The sequence below is a fragment of the Ananas comosus genome, linkage group 7 (assembly GCF_001540865.1).
Source record: "Ananas comosus cultivar F153 linkage group 7, ASM154086v1, whole genome shotgun sequence".
Classification (NCBI taxonomy): domain Eukaryota; kingdom Viridiplantae; phylum Streptophyta; class Magnoliopsida; order Poales; family Bromeliaceae; genus Ananas; species Ananas comosus.
The window spans coordinates 12,004,937-12,021,519 of NC_033627.1; the positions used below are offsets into that span (position 1 = coordinate 12,004,937).

General features: G+C 34.5%; 2 protein-coding genes across 9 annotated transcripts; both read right to left on the bottom strand.

Moving 5' to 3' along the window:
* LOC109712529 (peptidyl-prolyl cis-trans isomerase FKBP18, chloroplastic) lies at positions 620-7,805 on the bottom strand. Of its 4 annotated transcripts, none has more exons than XM_020236134.1 (6): positions 7,506-7,805; positions 5,664-5,734; positions 5,188-5,274; positions 4,244-4,393; positions 3,960-4,036; positions 620-943 (listed from the first exon to the last, which is right to left on the bottom strand). In XM_020236134.1, the coding sequence occupies exons 1-6, from the start codon at positions 7,768-7,770 to the stop codon at positions 901-903; spliced, it is 693 nt and encodes a 230-aa protein (XP_020091723.1). In that variant the 5' UTR covers positions 7,771-7,805; the 3' UTR covers positions 620-900. The 4 variants fall into 4 exon arrangements, with proteins under 4 accessions (XP_020091723.1, XP_020091721.1, XP_020091720.1 ...); XM_020236132.1 differs by having other exon boundaries at positions 3,977-4,036; positions 7,506-7,804; XM_020236131.1 differs by lacking the exon at positions 620-943 and adding an exon at positions 2,393-2,658 and having other exon boundaries at positions 3,977-4,036; positions 7,506-7,804.
* LOC109712528 (pentatricopeptide repeat-containing protein At2g22410, mitochondrial-like) lies at positions 8,780-15,740 on the bottom strand. 5 transcript variants are annotated; one of them, XM_020236128.1, is made up of 9 exons: positions 14,534-15,740; positions 12,317-12,396; positions 11,169-11,241; positions 10,887-10,943; positions 10,331-10,382; positions 9,671-9,749; positions 9,555-9,579; positions 9,245-9,336; positions 8,780-9,035 (listed from the first exon to the last, which is right to left on the bottom strand). In XM_020236128.1, the coding sequence occupies exons 1-6, from the start codon at positions 15,599-15,601 to the stop codon at positions 9,739-9,741; spliced, it is 1,341 nt and encodes a 446-aa protein (XP_020091717.1). In that variant the 5' UTR covers positions 15,602-15,740; the 3' UTR covers positions 8,780-9,035; positions 9,245-9,336; positions 9,555-9,579; positions 9,671-9,738. The 5 variants fall into 5 exon arrangements, with proteins under 5 accessions (XP_020091717.1, XP_020091718.1, XP_020091716.1 ...); XM_020236129.1 differs by lacking the exon at positions 9,671-9,749 and having other exon boundaries at positions 9,555-9,670; XM_020236127.1 differs by having other exon boundaries at positions 9,555-9,749.

Below are 16,583 nucleotides of genomic sequence, written 5' to 3' on the forward strand. Positions count from 1 at the left end.
AGAGAGAGAGAGAGAGAGAGAGAGAGAGAGAGAGAGAGAGTTGAGCTAGAATACTATCGATAGCAAATGGGCTCCGTTGCCACCCATTTGTTTTCTTCGATGGAGCCTCCAAATTGACGATCGGTACCGTTGAACATGATCTATACCACTTGAAGTGTTTAGAAATCAAATTTCATAAATTTTCGTTATTGTTCTCTTATCCATCGAGTGGACACAAAAATGAACGGCTGAAAATGAATATTCTTAAAAAAATGATGATAGAAGTCTTGTAATCAAGATCAAGAGTATAGATCTTGTTTTAAATAGTTTAAAGAATTTTCTAATAAAAATTCAATTGATTTAGATATCTTTACGCCGTTAAACGAAAAAACGCCTCATATCGACCATTAAAATTACAAAATTTGAAACCCTTTGATCATTAGGCAAATGATGTCGAAAAGATTTAAAATTTAATTTCTAAACACTTCAAGTGGTATAGATCATGTTCAACGGTGCCGATCGTCAATTTGGAAGCTCTATCATCGAAAACAAATGGGTGGCCACGGAGCCCGTTTGCTATCGCTAGTATTCTAGCTCAACTCTATATATATATATATATATATTACTATACTATCGATACTACCAAACGCTTGGTGTTATTGAATTTTCGGCCGTTAGATGAAAAAATATACAGTTAGGATAATAATGATACCCTAAAATTGAGTGGTGGTTGATTGAATAGTATAATCTAACGAGTTTAAATGATCAAAGGTAGATCTAACGACAGAAACTTCGACAGTATCAAGAGCTTGCTAATATCGATAGTATAGTAGCCGGACTCTCTCTCTCTCTCTCTCTCTCTCTATATATATATATATAGTGGGCAAATGCGAATCATGTCTCATCTCCTAGCCGGAGGTGTCACTTGCAGAAGCTCAATATTGAGTTGGAATTCAGCTCCAGGCTGCAAACCAGGATAGAATACATTGAGTTAGATTCTTACCGGACATCATTATAGGATCATCTGAAAAATAATTACGATAATATTGATAGATGAATATGCTCAGTCCAGGTAGAATACTTTTGAAAGCACAGACACGGATACCTCCGTGCTTCTAAGTTGTATTCGATAATGAAATATCTGAATCAACAATTGACTCCATTAGACATGATTTATACTATTGGAAATCTGGAAACTAAATTTTATAATTTTATCAGCATCATTTGTCCAATGAATAAATAATCTCAAAGTGAATGTCTAAAAATGAAAATCTCATAAAAAAATAATGATAGAAGACCAAAATTTCAGATTAGACGTGCTGATCATGACGAGACACTCGAATCGACGATCGGCTCGTTAAACATAATCTACACTGTTGGAAGTATTTAGGAACCAAATTTTATGCTTTTTTGATATTATTTGCTTCGCCAACAAATAAACTAATTTTCATTAAAAAAATAAGGGAAAACTTCAAAAACCCCCCTGTGGTTTCACACTTTTTCATTTTAGTACCCTGTGATTTAAAGTGTATCAAGTTAGTACCCTATGGTTTCTCACTTTATCACTTTAGTACCCTATGGTTTAAAGTGTATCAAGTTAGTACTCTATAATTTTATTTTTGTATCAAGTTAGTACCCTATGGTTTTATTTTTGTATCAAGTTAGTACCCTGTGGTTTTATTTTTGTATCAAGTTAGTACCCTGTGGTTTTTAAACCAGAGGGTGCTAAAGTGATAAAGTGCGAAACCACAGGGTACTAACTTGATACACTTTAAACCACATGGTACTAAAGTGAAAAAGTGCAAAAACACAGGGTACTAACTTGATACACTTTAAACCACAGGGTACTAAAGTGAAAAAGTGAAACCACAAGGAAGGTATTTGAAGTTTTTCCAAAACATAATGATAGATGACTTAAATTTTAGATAGTGTAAAAAAAATATATTATCAAAATTTTCACCTAATTTGCACCGTTCTGCACCATTAAAATTAAGAAAGTATCACATTGGCCCTTAAAATTTATAATTTTTAGACATTTTGATCACTCGACAAATGATGTCAAAAAATTATAAATTTTAGTTTTTAGATGCTTCCAATAATGTAGAACATGTCTAATGGAGCTANCAAACACACCATATCGGCCATTAAAATTATAGATTTTGTGACTCTTTGATCGTTCAGTTAGTGATGCCAAAAAATCATGAAATTTGATTTTTACACAATTTAAATGGTCTAGATCATGTTCAACGGTGCCGATCGTCGATTTGAAAACACTATCATAAAAAATAAATCGGTAGTAAACTGAGCAGTTTACTACCAATAGTAGCCTAGTCAAACTCTATATATATATATATTACTATACTATCGATAGTACCAAACGCTCGGTATTATTAAATTTTCGGCCGTTAGATGAAAAAATATACAGTTAGAATAATAATGATACCCTAAGATTGAGTGGTGGTTGGTTGAATAGTATAATCTAATGAGTATAAATGATCAAAGGTAGATCTAACGCCAGAAAACTCGACAATATCAAGAACTTGCTACTATCGATAGTATAGTAGCTGGACTCTCTCTCTATATATATATATCGGGCAAATGCGAATCATGTCTGTCTCATCTCCTACCCGGAGGTGTCACTTGCAGAAGCTCAATATTGAGTTGGAATTCAGCTCCAGGCTGCAAACCAGGATAGAATACATTGAGTAAGATTCCAACCGGACATCATTATAGGATCATCTGAAAAATAATTACGATAATATTGATAGATGAATATGCTCAGTCAGGTAGAATACTTTTGGAAGCACGGACACGGATACCTCCGTGCTTCTAAGTTGTATTCGATAATGAAATATCTGAATCAACAATTGACTCCATTAAACATGATTTATACTATTGGAAACATCTGGAAACTAAATTTTATAATTTTATCACATCATTTGTCCAATGAATAAATAATCTCAAAAGTGAATGTCTAAAAATGAAAATCTCATAAAAAAATAATGATAGAAGACCTAAATTTCAAATTAGACGTGCTGATCATGATGAGACACTCGAATCGACGATCGGCTCGTTAAACATAATCTACACTGTTGGAAGTATCTAGAAACCAAATTTTATGCTTTTTTGATATTATTTGCTTCGTCAACAAATAAACTAATTTTCATTGAAAAAATAAGGGAAAACTTCAAAAACCCCCCTGTGGTTTCGCACTTTTTTATTTTAGTACCCTGTGGTTTAAAGTGTATCAAGTTAGTACCCTGTGGTTTCTCACTTTATCACTTTAGTACCCTGTGGTTTAAAGTGTATCAAGTTAGTACTCTGTGATTTTATTTTTGTATCAAGTTAGTACCCTGTGATTTTATTTTTGTATCAAGTTAGTACCCTGTGGTGTGGTTTTTAAGCCACAGGATACTAAAGTGATAAAGTGCGAAACCACAGGGTACTAACTTGATACACTTTAAACCACAGGATACTAAAGTAAAAAAGTGCAAAACCACATGGTAGTAACTTGATACACTTTAAACCACAGGGTACTAAAGTGAAAAAGTGCAAAACCACAGGGTAGTAACTTGATACACTTTAAACCACAGGGTACTAAAGTGAGAAAAAGTGAAACCACAAGGGAGGTACTTGAAGTATTCCTAAAAAATAATGATAGATGACTTAAATTTTAGATAGTGTAAAAAAAAATATTATCAAAATTTTCACCTAATTTGCACCGTTCTGCACCATTAAAATTAAGAAAGTATCACATTGGCCCTTAAAATTTATAATTTTTAGACATTTTGATCACTCGACAAATGATGTCAAAAAATTATAAATTTTAGTTTTTAGATGCTTCCAATAATGTAGAACATGTCTAATGGAGCTAACCTTCAATTTGGACATCCCATTACCGAAAACAACTTGAAAGCTCGGAGGCATTCGTGCTTCTAAAAGTATTCAAGCTTCGACTCTTTTTTTTCAATAGCTCATACTACGATCTAATCATTACCGGAATTTCATTCATTCCCTTTTTCCCATAGCCAAGCTCCGGCGGGACGATCACCGTTCTCTGCGCAAAAAAAGACAAATCGACCCAGTTAATTAAGGAGAGATTAACTGCAGAAACTCTCACATAACTTGCAAGTTAGATAAGAGTCGCAAAGTTCAGAAAAGATGCAGATCCTTTTGCAAAATGGCCAAAAGATCTCTAGCATAGTGAATTGTTTCGAAAAAAGGTGAAAAAAGCAGAAGATTAGAGAATACCACATATATTTACCTTTCCTCCAACCTTCATTCCTTCAGTTATTGTGTACATAGCGGGCGGCGGTTTAGGCGCAGACTGCGCTGAATAAAGTCCATTTGCATTATCTACGAAGTCGCGCTTCCTCTCTTTGCCTGGTGGCGACCCGACAGTGAATTCATAAGGCTACAATAACATAGAGAGAGGAGCTTTGTCAAAGAACAATAAGCTTCTTTCTTGTTTTTACAATATCAAACAAAAACAGCAGTTTCAATCCATAAGAGGGTGTATGGTTTCCCAGAAATAGACCAGAAAATAGTTTTCTGGTTGGAAAACTGTTTTCCGTCCGTTTGGTTCCTAGACAAGCAGTTTTTCTCGAAAATGTTTTTCTAGATTTTATGGAAAACTAGTGTTTTCATTTTCCGAATTTTTAATCTAAAAAACAAAACTGTAGGAAAACCATTTTCTAGAAAAACAGTTTCCCCACTTTTCTGCACAACCAAACACCCTATAAGTGAGAGCAAAAAATCTTTCTTGATGCTAATAGAGAGATATCTGAGAGAAGCATGTGCTTCAGCCGAGAAATTTTGATTTCAGTTTTTTTTTTTTTCCAATTACTTTATACCCATAAAGTCTGTTGTATGCGCACACCGATACAAGTAAAAATACTGCAATTACGTAATGACATAAAGAGAAGCTTTTAGAAATAAAAGAAGAATCTGTAAACTCATGAAAGATAATTACCCTACATTCTCTGCATATTGGTTTGCTTTTAGAAAAGAATGATAGCAAGCAAGAGAATACATTCTCCAGTAGATTAGTTGGCTGAACTTCATAAAGGAAAATATTTGGTAATACTCTTCATGTGAGACACAAAATATTGAATAAATTATATAAATGGACTTCCAGGATATCCTTCGGATTTTTATAAACAAAACTATCCTCATTTTAGTTATGTGAGTCAGGTTCACAAAAATAACCTGTGCAATGCTGCGATTGCCTGCTAGGAGTTTAGATTCCCTACTTGATACAGCGGTAATGCCGCGATAGATGCAGTCGAAATGTACCTACAAGAAGTTAGCACAAAAATGTGAAGTAATTTCCATAATTTGAAACTGCCTCTACGCAAGCTCCTCTTAATGCCCCGGTTAGGCTTGCCTACTGGAGCAGCTTATTCGCTCCAATGAGTAGATGATGCAAAGTTTGGAGCTTTAACTCCAGCCCGAATCTAAGATGAGCTCGTGAGCCACAAAAATAGAAGCTAAAATTCATAACCACTGTTTCTGCTGTAACATGAAGCCCTTTTTTTTCATCCGGGGGGAGGAGGCAGTTAACGAAAAGGTTACTATTTCAAACAACTCTATTAATAACTTTCTTCAAAAGCTCTAGCTGAGCCACAAAGGCCCTCAATACCAAAAAACAAAAAAAAGAAGAAAAAAGAGGCTACTAAACTAACCTGCACAACTGCACCCCTCTCAGCTGTTGGGCCCCTACCATCGATAATATCGTAGTACTTTAACCCATCAGCTGTTCACAATATTTACATTTCAGATCGTCTGAAGAAAAAATGGCAGGAGTAATTTGTTCATAACAAATTGCATGAGAACAAGAGAGAGTCTGTTCACCTGGAAGTCAAATTTACTACTAATAGTTCAGAAGTATCAATGCAATGAATGTGTTGATTCACTAAGATCCCTCTTAAGGGGGCAAAAATAAGGCATTATCTAGGCCATCGAAAATAAAACTACAACAAAAATATGATCAATTTTTGTAACTCATCATATTTACTGTAAATCCTACTATGTTAGCACTTACACTATGGATTGTCGGTTTAGCTGCTTGAATCTAGAAATCAAACCAAATAAAAAGAAATAGTTATACGTACAGGGAACAAGAGGTCGATGACAACGACTTCAATAGAACTCGTATCTAAGGATGAAAGTGTGGTGGGTCACAAGCAAAGTATAGTGTTTAACAAGTAGGTGTTACTGTTGAGTTCTACGATGGCAAACTTAATGGAGTAAGTTATTCTGATTCTGCTATATCTATAGACTGGTACGGCAGTCGAATCCTACCTCGACCAAGATCAGTCAAGTACAGATATGGCTATCTGACTCAGGTTCCTATCCATGTCTGAATATATTTATCCATATAAAGAGATGGGTTGAAGTATTTTATCCAAATATGCATCTCTATATTCATACACAAGAGTCCGGCTACTATACTATCAATAGCACCAAGCAGTTGGTGCTATCAAGTTTTTCGCCGTTAGATCTACCCCGTTGACCATTTTCACCTGTTAGATCATACTATTCAACTAACTACCCACTCAACCCTAGGGGGACCACTATTCAACTAACTACCCACTCAACCCTAGGGGGACCACTATCATCCTAACATCACATCTCTTCATCCAAGGGTTGAAAACTTAATAGCACTAATGACTTGGTGTTATTAATAGTATAGTAGCCTAGTTCCCATACACAAAATATCGCTAAAATATAACATGAATCTTCAACAATATGTATAAATATTATATTTCATTATTTTATGGTAAGCTTGTAAGCTTTTTATCCTCTTAAAACAAATGCGGATACATGCGAAATCTACCTCTATTTGAATATGTATTAAGTATATATGATTTTTTTTTTAAGTATCCTTTGAATATCGGTATCCGCATCATATGTGGGAAACAACAAGGATTGTCCCTGTTCAAATGCCAAGCACTGTATGTTCAATTCTTCATATAACTCCCCCTCAAGTCAAGAACTTACTAACCAAAATTCATGGCTGCTTTAATTTACTTGATGGAACTTCAAACACAAATGCTGGATTAAATAATAACAATAATAATAATAATAATAATAACAAATTGCATAAATATTTTAGCCCCAAAATGCCAATTTTACCAAATGAGCCCCAAAACAAAAGGAACATTTCATAAAACAAGGATAAAGATTTTCCCTTGAACCCTCCCTCAATTCATAAACTTTAGGGAAAACCATAAACTTCAATTTACCCCCTCAAAAAAGTGCAATTTTTTAAACTACGGGATGAGAAAGGTAAAATGCAGTAAACCACAGGGGGGCGTATTGAAATTTACCCTCTCAAACTTTATAGCCAAAAATTTTCTACAGCAATTCAGATCAAATCTGAGCATAAAAAGCTAAATGTAAAAGCACCCGAATCCAATTTTACCAAAAATAAACACACAAACTTTGATGGAACATGGACGACGAGGAAGATGAATAGGGCAAACGCGAGGATAAATTAGGGTTTGGGGAGAAGGGAAACTCACGGCTAGTTGAATACTCCTCAGGAGCGATGGTTTTACGCGCCCTCCTCTCCCTAGCATGGGAGGGGAGTGCGAGAGCGCTCCAATTGAGGGGGAGAATAGAGATCAAAAGCGCTTCTCGTCGTAAAATGGGGAGCGGAAGGAGACGAGGAAGAGAACAACTCGGGCGATTGGCTCCAGCTGCTTCTGCTTCTCTGGGAAGCACTTTTGGGGCGCTTCTTGAAGAAGCCATAGCCGTTGGGGTGCGAAGGCTCTGCAGAGAAGCCATAGCCGTTGGAATGGAGAGGAGAGAGATGAAAGAGATATAACGTGGGAACTTTTTCTTTCTTTCTTTTTTTTCTTTTTTTTTTTTTTTGAGAGAGATATAGGTGGATTTTTTTTATAAAACAACCCTCTAACATTTTATAATTTGCGAAATAATCCTGCCAAATTTATATTTGGCAAACTAACACTCTTTTCGCCACGTAAGAGTCACGTGAGAGTTTTTTTTGAAAATTTCACCATCAAATTTGATTTGGGTGAATTTGGAGATAATAAAATTTTAAAAATTATTGGGTGGAAATTTGATGGTGAAATAATAAAATTTTAAAAATTGGATTTGGGTGCTTTTACATTTAGCTTTTTGTGCTCAAATTTGATCTGAATTGCTGTAGAAAATTTTTGGCTATAAAGTTTGAGAGGGCAAATTTCAATACGCCCCCCTGTGGTTTACTGCATTTTACCTTCTCATCCCGTAGTTTACAAAATTACACTTTTTTGAGGGGATAAATTGAAGTTTATGGTTTTAAAATTAGGTGAATTTGGAGATAGTAAAATTTTAAAAATTATTGGAGATAATAAAATTTCACCATCAGATTTGGGTGAATTTGGAGATAGTAAAATTTTAAAAATTATTGGAGATAATAAAATTTCACTATCAAATTTCCATATATTGGAGATAATTTCACCATCGTATATATAAAATAATAAAATTTTAAAAACTATTTCTCAACTGCATATAACCAAACAAATTATTTATAGTTACAGCGCTTTCTACTACATCCAACTAAATAGGATGCATGTAGTTGCAATTGCTGCATTTTTAACCGTATGCATTTTTAATTACAATGCATTTATAATTACATCTAACCAAACGGCCCCTATGTGATGTTACCTCTCGCTTTTAAATAGGCAACTTTCACCGAAACAAACAACTAAAAGAAGTTGACTTTAAAAAGAAACTTAAACTGAATAAAGGGATAATTATAAGCTGCTGTGTTGTTAAATTTTCTCAACAGTTGATAAAAACATAATCATATCTTTTTTCAGTCCTATAAAAAAAACATTAAAAAGGTGATTGCACAAGATTACACAAGACCACAAAGGATGCTTCAATAAGATGGAGGGGTCTCGACAATTTGTGACTAAAATGAAAAAAAGTAGTAGGGCATATGATTTATAGCTATCAAACCCATCTTGAGTTCCCTCAATAAAGAATCTAGTAATTTGCTCACTTCGTTGTCACAATTCTCCATATCGATCTCGGAGGAGTCTCTGCAATTAATGAAGAGAAATCACTTATGAAACTTTTGAAATAAAAGAAAAGATAGTGAAAAAGATATCTGAAAGAAGAATCAGAATAGTAAAATATCCGCTAAAATTTTCAGCTCAAGAAACACAATCTTAGGTGTAAGGACATTTTCAGCTCATTTAGAAAACAAAAGATATTTGTTAGTATTAGAAACAAATAGAGCTGAATATACCTTGTAAATCAACAATGCTTGCTAAGATCTTTGCAAAGAGCCTTGCTAACACCGCCTGCTTCTATAGATCCCTTTTTGATCCACTCAACCAGCTGCAAAAGGTAATGAAAATGACTCCAAATGAAAATCAAAAAGAGTTTTATTGAACAGCTTCAACTGCTAAGGTTCTACAGAAACCATAGATTGCTAAATTTGATTTAACAATGTGTAGAGCTGGTGTTTGTATACTTTATTCGACGACACAATCGTATTGTGAGATCTTTGCATATGCATTGGTACTAGAATTTATGAATAAAATAATCTGACTCACCTCATCCACAGTTTCCTCCAACAACCTGCAGCCGTGAACATACCAAGCCAGAGTCTCTCAAGAGTTTAGGACAACAAATTTAGAACCCAGAGAAAAACGCAATGAGCTTTACTGACCTTCAGTTAAAGTGAAACTTCTTAGACATCACTGTAGACCTCTAGGCTCTTCTTTCAAAGCCAGAAGTTTATATTTGCTCTAGACAAAGTAGATAATAAGAAAGAACAGTAAACTAATTGCATCAGTGAAAGGTATTGATAAAATAAAGAAAAGGTTTCAGTATGGCATTCATGAAGTCTAGGATGTAAGAGATGAAACCAATATTGCTTATACTTGTGAAACACTCGAGTTACAACTAATTGACGTTCTCTGTAATCTAGATGATATTGAAAAGGTACTACATAGTGCATATAGAGGCATTCAGATCAACACGAGAAATCGTGCCCTAAAAAGGGAAAGTGATTAAAGGAAAATAAACAAAAAGGCGAAAAAAAGGCAAAGAAAAAAGAAAACAGAAAAGGAGTTGTGGTTAACAAAACACAATAGTTAACAAAAAAAGAACAGAAAAGGACTCGTGTTTAGTCATCCTCTGAATGATGACAAATAATAAAAAGAACTAAAAGTCCAAAACAATAGTTAACAAAAAACAGAAAAAGGACAATGCATCACCAGTTAACGAGTATAAATGAACAGATATCCCAGCTATTGTTAATTAGAAATTGTGGTTTAATAGCAAAACAGCAAACCAGTCATTATACAACAAACCAAGTGAATTTAACCTTCCACAAAATGTGGATAAATCCTTTGAGTAGGCACAAGCTTCCTGCTTATCTACAAAACAAAACAAATATTTTTGAAGAGACATAATCTTAACTAATCATGGCTAGAAGTAAGTTGATAAATGCTGCTATATTCACTGATATAAACTATAGATCAATAAAAGCAAAGAAAATCATCTCAATCATCTTTGAATCACTAGACTGAAAGACCTACTTACTCATTTCTTTATCATACATCAGCAATGTTATGATTGATAAATGTCATTCATTACCCCTAGCTTTAAAGGACTTATCATTTGTGTGTGCTATTCTTTCCGATTGAATAGGTGTCAAATATCCAGGGGGCAAAATCACAGTTTACCACTAAAAGTAAATACTTCGAATTATTGTCCGAAATGAATGGCCAATAATATTCTGAAAAGTTTAAAACGTTTCACTACGAAAATATATCAGCAATTAAAGTTTAAAAGAGTTCCGGCAAAATATCTTGAGAGATAAAGACCAAGAGTTGCTTATCAAAAGTCAAGATATAGCAACATTGTTGATTACAGCTTACCAGTTTAAGACTGTCCCAGTCTCTTACTTTGACCCATGCTCGCTCGCCTGATTCCACCTGCAAAACAGCCAGGAATCAACCGCTCAAAATTTAGTCGTGCAGCTACATGGCTAAGCCCGAAATTGTAGCTTAAGACATTAAGAATTTAAAGTCAGGTGCATATTTATAGCAAAATGCAAGTAATGCAGAAATACCAAAAGGATCAGACGGTAAAGTGGGATGATGTTTACTAGAACAATTCCACAACTAAAATTCTTAATTAATTCAATTGTATTTATATACCTTGTCTAGAGTATAATCCTGCATTTTTTCGCAGAGACCATCAAGTAACTCAACAACTCTTAGTTCACTGACTCTGACGAAAAGAAACGAAGACACAATATAGGCATCAGAGTAAAAATAAAAGGCAAAACACTAAGACGATATACTGAAAAAGAATCAAATTACTCAACTACAGTAAACCTCTTTTAAACATGAAATAGTTCATGCTAAAAACCAGCAAAAATAGCTCATTTTTGGGACTAAACAGCCATCACTCTCAACAGGTATTATAGTAAGTCAGAAACAACTTAAATAAAAGTATGGAGAAGTTATCAGGAAAGATGCAGCATTTAGCAGTTAGGTAAGACAATAAAATATTATGGTTACAGAATTTTCAAATGATTTCAAAGATTTGTGAAATCTAACTTCACAGCAATGAAGACATCCAGGTTGTAGGGAGTATTTCCACCAATTCTAGTGTTAGTAGTTTAGAGTTTTTCATACACCATATCACAAAAGTAGATTCCAATTTTATAGATAAAAGAATCAAAAGCATATGATTAGCATGTATCAACAGACAATACTGCAGTATTATGATCTAATATCAGTACTTTCGGCTTACAGTAGCTCACTCCATTAAGCATCAGATATGAAAAGTCTGATGCTGAATTGATTTGAGAAACTTCGCAACCGAATTTATATGTGATACCGGAAAACTAGAAGGAAAAAAAGATGATTATTATTTGTTCTTCATGCCACAATTTGATAAACAAGTTCGTTTGAGGGATTAACATAAGAATTTAATAGTAGCAAGGACAGAGGTAGATTCGTCCTTCTCTGAGTCTCTTTTCCACAAAGACAGATGATCCTGATACGAAGTTTAACTCAGATGGACCACCCACAACATAATTTAGAAGCTATGACATGTAGGTCCAATACTTTGTATTGAAATTCTACTTCTAAGATTGCAAAAAGTAAAGCTCTTCGTTTTGTCAGTGAACCAAAATTTTTGATATTGTGGACAATAAATAGTACTGGCTAGTGATAAGTCTCAAAGACTCCAAATTCGAACATACAAGACATGAAAATAAATCTAAGGAATGTTAATTGACAGCAGGTGTCATTGGAGACATCAAGGTGATCCGAATAGACACTGATAATACAAATACCCGTAATCAAGTACTTTACCCTCATGCTGCCCTTTGGAATCCAAACGGTGGCGCATGTCTAAGTGGTTTCTTGGCTTCTCCTGCATCAAAATTAAAGAAGAAGATGCCAAACTTTACAATTTCATGGAGTGATTCCGATTATAAGCTCATAATGAAGAAGAAACAGACATTAGACAGCTGTTAGTCTATGCAGGATACTACACTAAACTTAGAAATTTCTTTCTGAAGCACTGAGAATATAAAGCAAATGCCTTTATTAATTCATTGATGACAATAACTGGCATAGTATTATAGGGAAAAGAGCATGTAGAAAACTTTCACTAGAGAGTCCAAGTTCTATTTCGGCCTGCAAATCATTCAGCAAAATAATCAGATCTAATATAGTTGACGGGCCAGAATAAAAAAAAAAAGGTAAACATGTATAGAACTTAACTGAACCTTCATCCATTTTGACTCAACAAAATTTTGATTTTGGTAGCCAACCTTTTATTTGATTTAAGCCATTTGATGGTTCTTCAAGTACAAACTCGAAGCTCATTAATTGCTTTAATGAAATTGTATTTGCATAAATTACGGAAAATATGCTAATTAAGCCCGCAAAAACAAACAATGCAGTCAAAATTTTGAGGTGTGAAGGTCCTTAAATGGCTGAAATCCAGATGAATCAAAAGGTTATGTAGAAAAAAAAAATTGAAGCTAAAATAATTAGATCAAAATGGTCATAGTTCACTAAGTTCCATACATTTTTACTAAAAAAACAAACGAAAAAAAGACATTACACGGGGGCGCAATGTGATCTTATTGTATCGATCCCTTTCCAAGTCAGACTTTGCTTCACCTCCTGTTCTAAGTTTCTGCTAATTGCAAGGTGTTCCCTTTGAAAATTTCTTTTTAAGAGGTCACTTGGCTTTTTTTTTTCTCTTCCATATTTTTGACGCATGTAGTGTTTACTTTTACATAGTGAAATTTTGAAGAAAAAGAAAATTTCACTTTATTGTCATAGATTAGCTGAAATCGACCTCTATCCCTGCAGTCTTTGTTATTATCACCAAAGCCACTGCCAAGACGGTAACAAGCTTCCACCTGTTCTAGTCTTAAGACCACGAATCTCAAAGGCTCTGAACGTTTCTCAACTGCATCTCTTCAAAGTAACACAGTTTGAAGGCTGCCTTTTGTGACGTTTGGTCTTTATTTACTTTTGGGCAATTCTGCTTTCTTGATATTTTGGGTTTAAGCTTGATTTCTGCCCAATTGCAGTATGAGGACATATATCAGGGACATTGTGAAAAGCCCGGCTGACATACAAGTAATTTTCCCTCACTTCTCTACATCCAAAAGTTCTTCTGGTGAAACTGTACAATGCTCTACAGATATCAAATGATCTGCTAACTGGCATAGAACAAAGTATATATCAGTAGAGCTTTCATGTCTCATGTCTTCTACTAAAAACTCATGTAGAATACTATTTATCTCAATTGAACTAACTCCTGCATCCTTCTTTATCCCCTTTTCTCTCATGACTCTCCTTAGTGTCTTCATCTTCTCCCACCTGTGGTTCTCACAATACATATTTGAAATCAAAACATGTAGTCCTCCACCACTCATTTCCAAACTTAGTAGGTGTTTCATCACCTGCTCCCCAATCCTTGCATATCCGTGAATTCTACAAGCCCCAAGTAATGCACCCCATATCACAATATCCGGCTTCATAGGCATACTTTTAATTAACTCCACGGCTCTTTGAATCAAGCCTCCCCTCCCAAGAAGATCAACCATGCAAGCATAATGTTCAATTTCATATGGAACATTATAAACAACATTCATAGTTTCAAAATAAGATTGTCCAATTTCCACTAAACCACAATGACTACATGCAGATAACAAACCGACGAAAGTGACCCCATCCGGTAAAAAGCCCTCTTCAATCATTTGGTTAAAGAAATCAACAGCATCAAATGCCCGGCCGTGAATTGCTAAGGCCCAAATTATCACATTCCATGAGATTGCGCTTTTACTAGGCATCGTACTAAAGAGATCTAAAGCAATTTCTATTGGACCACATTTTGCATACATGTCGATAAGGGAGTTAAATAGAGCAATAGAGGGTTGTTCAATATTATCTCTAATTTGATAGTGAATATTCTTCCCAAATACCAAATTGCCATTTTGGGCGCAAGCCATAAGAACAAAGATAAGAGTTACCTCATCCGGCGTTACCTTTGAAGCATGCATCTGGTCGTAAAGATCTAGGGCTTCATGAGAAAGCCCATTTTGGACGTAGCAAGAGATCATGGCATTCCACGACACTATGTTCCTTTCCGGCATTCGATCGAACAGATCCCTAGCCACTTCAATCAAACCATGTTTCGCATGAGCGCATACCATCGATGTCCACGAAACCACATTCTTCACATCCATCGTATCGAAACATCTCTGCGCCATAAGCAATCTGCCACACTTCCCATACATATCTACCAATGCATTCCTCACAATCAGATCAAATTTAGCCCCAGAAACCTCTATATATTGATGTACGAGCCTACCCAACTCAAAATTTTCTGCTTGCGAGCATGCAGATAAAAGAATAACCAGTGTGAACTCATCAGCCACCAAACCACTTTCTCTCATCATTTTAAATAGGGAAAATGCTTCTTTGCAATCACCCAATTGAGAATACCCACCAATCATAGAGTTCCAAGACACAGCATTTCTACTGGGAATTTCGTCGAACACCCTGCGGGCAAACCAAATTGGCCCACAAGACGAGTAAACATGGAGGAGAGCATTCATAACAAAGATTTGCGACTCGAATCCGAGCTTTATGATCAGACCATGAATCACTAATGTTTCTTCTAATGCTGAAGCTTCGGCACATGACTTGAGAACGAAGGGAAGGGTGAACTGGTTGGGCAAGAGGCCATGGCGAAGCATTCGGCGACAAAGAAAGAGGGCTTCTTTAGGGCTATGTTGATTGGTGTAGCCTCTGATTAAGCTATTGTACATGAATTTATTGGGGTTGGGAGCGTGTTCGAGGAGTTTGCGGCCGTAGCAGAGGTTGCCAGCGGGGGAGAGGGAGCAAAAGGAGATGAGCTGGGCTAGGGTTAGGGTTTCGTCGAGGAGGGCGGCGGCGATGAGGTGCGCGTGGAGCTGCTTGAGGTGGTTCATGGAGCGGCATCTTGGGAGGAGGGAGTGGAGGAGTTGGTGCGCGGGAAATTTGAATCCGGGGAGGGGAATGTGGTGGGGTCGGGGTTTTGGCGCGAAGCTAACGGCTATGCGTTTGAACATAGCATGCACTCGTTGGGGTAGAGCTTGAATCTAGAAACCACACCCAAAAAATAATAATAATAATAAATAAAAATTGTTAGACGTCCAGTAAATGAGAGGCCGATGACAACTACTTCAATAGAACTCATCATATAGTGTTGAATAATAGAGTGTTTGGGAATGACATTCTGAAAATCTGATACTTCGTTTTAGAATCAAAAAATTGATTTTGAAGACTCCAGAATCAGAAACAGAAAAAAACTGTTTTTTCAAAACTGATTCTGATTTTGAACTCAAACTTCTAATTTTTATTTTTATTTTAGATTCAAAATATAAATTTAACATTAAATTTAAATTTTTAATTTTTAAATTCATATTTGAATTTTTAAATCTCAACTTTTCAAATTTAAAATTTAAAATTTACATTTAAAATTTTAAATTTAAGTTTCAAATCTCAAATTTTTAAATTTTAAAATTCAAATTTTAAATTTTAAATTTTAAAATTTTAAATTTTGATTTTGAATTTCAATTTTCAATTATTCAATTTTCAATTTTCAATTTTCAATTTTCAAATTTTAAATTTTAAATTTTAAATTAATTTAAATTTAATTTTAATTTTTAATTTCAATTTCAAAATTAAAATTTAAAATTTGAATTTGAATTTTAATTTTTAATTTGAAATTTTAAATTTTAAATTTAGATTTTAAATTTAAATTTTTGAAATTTCAAATTTATTTTTGTAAAAGTTTGAAACTTAAAAATTATACTTTTAATTAAATTTAAGATTTTAATTTAAATTCAAATTTTAAATTATTTTAAAAATAAAATTTAGTAAAAATATTAATATATGCAAATATCAAAAAATTTTTGCCAAACTACCTTAGAAAATCACTTCAGAAAAATCACTTTTTTCTAAATTCAACTAAACGCTCTACAGCTTTTCACCAAAATCAATTCTCCAAATCAAAATCACTTTTACAGAAATCACTTCTTCAGAAGCTAG

Bases quoted from the DNA above. Each gene is read 5' to 3' on its own strand.
- LOC109712529 (XM_020236132.1), bottom strand. From the start codon at position 7,770: ATGGCTTCTCTGCAGAGCCTTCGCACCCCAACGGCTATGGCTTCTTCA. The intron at 5,275-5,663 runs GTTAGTTTAGTA...AACTTCTTGTAG, and splicing joins AGAGGGGTGCAGTTGTGCAG to GTACATTTCGACTGCATCTA. The intron at 4,037-4,243 runs GTAAATATATGT...TTTTTTGCGCAG, and splicing joins GAATGAAGGTTGGAGGAAAG to AGAACGGTGATCGTCCCGCC.
- LOC109712528 (XM_020236126.1), bottom strand. From the start codon at position 15,601: ATGTTCAAACGCATAGCCGTTAGCTTCGCGCCAAAACCCCGACCCCAC.